The 6447-nt window shown below is 44.2% G+C and overlaps 1 protein-coding gene across 6 annotated transcripts in view; it reads left to right on the top strand.

Annotated features, from left to right (window-relative positions):
• LYPD4 (LY6/PLAUR domain containing 4) overlaps window positions 1-808 on the top strand; it is an 11705-nt gene extending 10897 nt beyond the window's left edge. For all 6 annotated transcript variants that reach the window (XM_017867888.1, XM_017867887.1, XM_017867886.1 and 3 more), the window contains exon 5: window positions 537-808. In XM_017867888.1, coding sequence (XP_017723377.1) covers window positions 537-739 — 203 coding nt within the window. In that variant the 3' untranslated portion in view covers window positions 740-808. The remainder of the gene's footprint in view (window positions 1-536) is intronic.
• Window positions 809-6447: the final 5639 nt, after the last annotated feature.

Below are 6447 nucleotides of genomic sequence, written 5' to 3'. Positions count from 1 at the left end.
CTTTCTCTCTTTCTCTCTTTCTCTCTTTCTCTCTTTCTCTCTTTCTCTCTCTCTCTCTCGTTCTCTCTCTCTCTCTCTTTCTCTCTTTCTCTCTCTCTCTTTCTCTCTTTCTCTCTTTCTCTCTTTCTCTCTTTCTCTCTTTCTCTCTTTCTTTCTTTCTTTCTTTCTTTCTTTCTTTCTTTCTTTCTTTCATGGAATCTTGCTCTGTCACCCAGGCTGGAGTGCAGTGCTCTGATCTCGGCTCACTGCAACCTTTGCCTCCCCGGTTCAAGTGATTCTCATACCCCAGCCTCCTAAGTAGCTGGGATTCTAGGCATGTGCCACCATGCCTGGCTAATTTTTGTATTTATAAGGGAGATGGGGTTTTGCCATGTTGGCCAGGCTAGTCTCGACCTCCTGGCCTCAAGTCCTCAAGTGATCCACCTGCCTCGGCCTCCCAAAGTGCTGAGATTACAGGGGTAAGCCACTGCGCCTGGCTGAAGGCAGGGCTCTTGAGTCTTGAAAGTGTTCCTGACTTCTCCCTCTCTTCCTTACAGGGTTTCTCAATACTACCTTCCTCCTCATGGGCTGTGCTCGTGAACATAACCAGCTTTTAGCGGATTTTCATCATATTGGGAGCATCAAAGTGACCGAGGTCCTCAACATCTTAGAGAAGTCTCAGATTGTTGGTGCAGCATCCTCCAGGCAAGGTCCTGCTTGGGGTGTCTTCTTAGGCCTCCTGTTTGCCTTCAGGGACTGACCATCTAGCTGCACCCGACAAGCACCCAGACTCTTTCACATAACAAATAAAATAGCAGAGTTCCCTTTCTGCGTTGTCCTGTGGTCCATGAGAGTGCAGAGGTGAGGAAGGTGTGAGGAAGGCCAAGCATGTCCAGGGAGGTGGGGACCCAGGAAGAGGAGCCTGGCAAAGTGACAGTGTCCTGCCCAGCAACTAGGGTAGCTGAAATATTCCTTTTCTCCTTCCCCTTCCTCTGGAGGCTTGAGCTGCAGCCTGGGTTCAGCTACTGATCAGGGTCTGATTTCCGAGACCCTGGCCAAATCTCTCCCTTTTTATGGGCCTCAGTTTCCTCCTCTTTAAAAGAAAGGGTCTTATGAGTTAGAGAAGAGTCTCCACAGGCCAGTTCTTTTTTTTTTTTTCCTTTTTTTGAGATGGGGGTCTGTCTCACTATGTTGCCTGGTCCGGTCTTGAATCTTTGGCCTCAAGTGATCCTCCTGCCTCAGCCTCCCCAGTAGCTGGGATTTCACATGGGAGCTACTGTGTTTGGCCACCAGGGTGATTATTATCTGGGACTGCTTACTGAGTATCTACTCTGTATGCCAGACACTGTGCTAGTATCTGTGCTAGTGTTTTACATACAGGATATCATTTAATCCTCACAAGACCTCAGCGAGGCAGCTTTTATCTCTATTTTGCAAAGAAGAAACTGGCTCGAGGAGGTGAAACCTGCTCAAAGTAGCATCTCCCTTACCTCCCCTGCAAATTTCTGTCCCTGCTGAGGGAATTTCATTGAGAGACTGGAGAACTGAGATTATTTTATCTGCTCAGGGGTTTTTTTTTTTTTTTTTTTTTTTTTTTTTTTTTTTTTTTTTTTGGTAAGTTGGCAAATATGGAAGAGAGAGGAAAGAGCAGGGCTAGCGTGGTTGTTTTTCACCCAGAGTTCAGATTCTGGGCTCCTAGGAAAGGAGAACAGTGTGATTCTTGTCTCTGGCCGTAAGGGGGCAGCAGATACACTCACCCTGCAACTTCATGCCTTTTAATGAGTGTGTGAGAGTGTGTGTGTGTGTGAGTTTGTGTGTTTAGAGGTGGGAAGTAGGGAATAGAGAGTCTCTGTGTCAGGCCATTTATGTGTGGGAACTCAGTTTATTTCTCTCTACTATCTTGTGAGGTTTAAAGGCGGTAACTTAGGGTACCTTTACTGTGGGTTAGGCATTTTCTGTGCATTACCTCATTCATCCTTACTACAACCTTATTAAATAGATATCGTCACTTCTGTATTTGCATTTTACAGGCGAGGACACAGGCTTAACTCCTCAAGGCCACGAAGCCCACCTTTGTTAGTAGCTTGAGCAAGTGGGGTCTGAAGCACAGGTGCCTGCACCTGTCCTCAGAAGTGGAACTGGCATGAGGTTTTGGTTACCATGGACCTCCATGACCCCCATGACCAATCTAGGTTCTGGAAGGGGTGGTTAGGAAGCCAGAATAGCCACAGAAAGTGGGACAGGGCTGGGTGGAGACCAGCGAGCCTATGACAAGAGGCTTTAGGTCACAGAGGGAGGTTTTAGTAGATGAGTTTTATCAGCAGGCTTCGCCTACCTCTTCCTAGCATCTGACCAACTGGCCTATTAGTTTTAGAAGGCTGAGCTGAGGCCTGGGTGCGCCAAGGCATACTTTCACAGATTGTCTTCAACCCACTAGCCAAGGTGGTTGAAGACATCAATGACCTTCAAAGGGAATTGACAAGTCAAAGGAAATGGTGTCCTAGGTGTCCCAGATGGATGGCTTAATCCTGATACCAGGGACAGGACATATTTACTACATACAAAGGGTTATATGTAACAAAAATATTGGGTATAGAGTGTGATTTAACAAACTCCAAGGACTCGTCACCTAGCCCAAGAAATGGAGCATCAGGAGTAACTTGCTTTTTACCTGTGTTCTTTTCCCCATCTACTCCTTTGCCTCCTCCCACAAGGAGGCAATATTTTATTTAGTTTGGCTTGGATTGGACTTTTATATACATTGATCATGTATGTATTATACACTTAAACAATAAATATTGTTTAGATTTGCCTGGCTTTGAGTTCTGTAAAATGGTATCATATATAGTGTTCTGGAACTTGCTTTTATTTTATTATTGTTATTTTTTTATTTTTTATTTTATTTTATTTTATTTTTTTTGAGACGGAGTCTCCCTCTGTCGCCCAGGCTGGAGTGCAGTGGCCGGATCTCAGCTCACTGCAAGCTCTGCCTCCCGGGTTTACGCCATTCTCCTGCCTCAGCCTCCCGAGTAGCTGGGACTACAGGCGCCTGCCACCTCGCCCGGCTAGTTTTTTTTTGTATTTTTTAGTAGAGATGGGGTTTCACCGGGTTAGCCAGGATGGTCTCGATCTCCTGACCTCGTGATCCACCCGTCTTGGCCTCCCAAAGTGCTGGGATTACAGGCTTGAGCCACCGTGCCCGGCCCTATTATTGTTATTTTTTGAGACAGGGTCTTGCTGTATCACCCAGGCTGGAACTTAGTGGCAGGATCATGGCTCACTGCAGCCTTGACCTCCCAGGTTCAAGTGATCCTTTCACTTCAGCCTCCCGAGTAGCTGGGACTACATGCATGTGCCACCACACTTCACTAATCTTTTAAATTTTTAGCAGAGACAAGGTCTTGCTATGTTGCCCAGGCTTGGAACTTGCTTTTAAACAACCGTCATTAAGTTTCTAACATTCACCCATGTTCTTGTGTGGTACTCTGTTCTTCCATTTTCACTGTTGTATTACATCCTACCGTGCTATTGTATCACAATTGTTCTATTCTTTGTCAGTTGTGTGTGGATTTTTTCCCCAGTTTTTGGATACCCTGGCTATCGGTGCTATGAATATTCTTATGCATGTCCTCTTGTACATGTCTTGTACATATGCGTAAGAGATTCTCATAGGTATACACCCAGGAGTACAATTGCTTGCTGTAGAGTTTGTTCAGCTTTGGGAGTAAATGCCAAATTGTTTTCCAAAATGGCTGTAAAAGTTATACATTACTGGTGAAAGAGTAAAGAATTTTTGTTGATATACATGCCCTTCAACTTTTCACACTTAAACATTTTTGCCACTCTGTTGGGTATGAAATGATATCTCACTATGGTCTGAATTTGTATTTCCCTGGTTACTAAGTAGGTTGAGCATCTTTTCATGTATGCATTGACTGTGCTGCTTTTGTAAAATGCCATTTTCGTGGGGGCTCTTATTATGCTATAGGGTTGTTTATCTTTTTCTTCTTGATATGTAGGCTTTCTTTTATATTTTATATATTGTATACTAACTCTTTGTTAGATTATTTGTCTTCATTCCTTGTGGTATTTTTTTTTTTTTTTTTTTGGAGGCAGAGTTTCCCTCTTGTTGCCCAGGCTGGAGTGTAATGGCAAGGTCTTGGCTCACTGCAACCTCCGCCTCCTGGGTTCAAGTGATTCTCCTGCCTCAGCCTCCCGAGTAGCTGGGATTACAGGCGTGTGCCACCACCCCTGGTGAATTTTGTATTTTTAGTAGAGCCAGGGTTTCGGCATGTTGGTCAGGCTGTTCTCGAACTTCCGACCTCAGGTGATCCGCCCACCTAGGCCTCCCAAAGTGCCGGGATTATAGGCATGAGCCACTGCGCCTGGCCTGTCTCTCAAATTTTTAAGGTCTTTAATATTTTCAATAAAGGTAAAAGTTTTTTGTATTAGGATTTGGCACAACTTTTGTTATATTTAGTCTAAAATAATCTATAGTATTTATTGTTATTATAAATGGTGTCTCTTAAAAGTTGTATTTTCTATTTGTTTCTGACTTATAGACATGTAATTTTTTTTTTTTTTTTTTTTTTTTTTTTGAGACAGAGTCTCACTCTGTCACCTAGGCTGGAGTGCAGTGGGATGATCTTGGCTCACTGAAACCTCTGCTTCCCAGGTTCAAGCAATTCTCATGCCTCAGCCTTCCTAGTAGCTGGACTACAGGCACGAGCCACCATGCCTGGCTAATTTTTTGTATTTTAGTAGAGATGGGGTTTTACCATGTTGACTAGGCTGGTCTCCAACTCCTGAGCTCAGGTAATCCACGCACTTTGGCTTCCTAGAATGCTAGGATTACAGGCGTAAGCCACCATGCCTGGTCACAATTGATTTTTGTACGGTATATTGATCTTAAAGTCAGGCATCTTTCTAGATTCTTTTATAACTTCTAATAATTTGTTTGTAGGCTTTATTGGGGTTTTCTGGGCAGATAATAATAACCGGTTAATAACAACAGCTGGCCCGGGGTGGTGGCTTACACCTGTAAAAAAATGAAAATTAGCTCAATGTGGTGGTGTATACCTGTACTCCCNTTTTTTTTGAGACAGAGTCTCACTCTGTCACCTAGGCTGGAGTGCAGTGGGATGATCTTGGCTCACTGAAACCTCTGCTTCCCAGGTTCAAGCAATTCTCATGCCTCAGCCTTCCTAGTAGCTGGACTACAGGCACGAGCCACCATGCCTGGCTAATTTTTTGTATTTTAGTAGAGATGGGGTTTTACCATGTTGACTAGGCTGGTCTCCAACTCCTGAGCTCAGGTAATCCACGCACTTTGGCTTCCTAGAATGCTAGGATTACAGGCGTAAGCCACCATGCCTGGTCACAATTGATTTTGTACGGTATATTGATCTTAAAGTCAGGCATCTTTCTAGATTCTTTTATAACTTCTAATAATTTGTTTGTAGGCTTTATTGGGGTTTTCTGGGCAGATAATAATAACCGGTTAATAACAACAGCTGGCCCGGGGTGGTGGCTTACACCTGTAAAAAAATGAAAATTAGCTCAATGTGGTGGTGTATACCTGTACTCCCAGCTATTTGGGAGGCTGAGGTGAGAGGAGCTATGATCATGCCAGTGCATTCCAGCGTGGGTGACAGAGCAAGGACCTGTTTCTAAAAATTAAAAAAAAAGTACTGACAGCTGATGTGTGTTGGCTGGGCCATCCCAGTACAATATTGACAATGCTGGGCATCCTTGGATTATTCTTTTTTCAAAAAATATATTTTGTAGAGCTGATATCTTGCTATGTTACCCAGGCTGGTCTTGAACTCTTGTTCTCAAGTGATTCTCCTTCCTTGGCCTTCCAAAGTACTGAGATTACAGGTGCCTGGCCCACCCCTTGAATTATTTTATTTTATTTTACTTATTTATTTGTTTATTTTTTTTGAGACAGAGTCTGCCTGTTGCCCAGGCTGGAGTGCAATGGTGTGATCTCAGCTCACTGCAACCTCTGCCTTCTGGGTTCAAACAATTCCTATGCCTCAGCCTCCTAAGTACCTGGGACTACAGGCACCTGCCACCATACCTGGCTAATTTCTATTTATTTATTTATTTATTTATTTATTTATTTAAGATGGAGTCTCACTCTGTCGCCCAGGCTGGAGCACAGTGGCACAATCTTGGCTCACTGCAGTCTCTGCCTCCTGGGTTCCAACAATTCTTGTGTCTCAGTCTCCCGAGTAGCTAGGATTACAGGTGTGTGCCACCATGCCCGGCTGATTTTTGTATTTTTAGTAGAGACGGGGTTTCACCATGTTGGCTGGGCTGGTCTCGAACTCCTGACCTCAAGTGATCCGCCCACCTTGGCCTCCCAAAGTGCTGGGATTACATGCATGAGACATCACACCTGGCCTTAATTTTTGCATTTTTAGTAGCGATGAGGTTTCGCCATGGTGGCCAGGCATGTCTTGA

The sequence above is a fragment of the Rhinopithecus bieti genome, unplaced genomic scaffold (assembly GCF_001698545.2).
Source record: "Rhinopithecus bieti isolate Rb0 unplaced genomic scaffold, ASM169854v2 scaffold_4602, whole genome shotgun sequence".
In the NCBI taxonomy this organism is placed as follows: Eukaryota; Metazoa; Chordata; class Mammalia; order Primates; family Cercopithecidae; genus Rhinopithecus; species Rhinopithecus bieti.
This window is presented reverse-complemented; position numbering and strand designations above follow the sequence as displayed.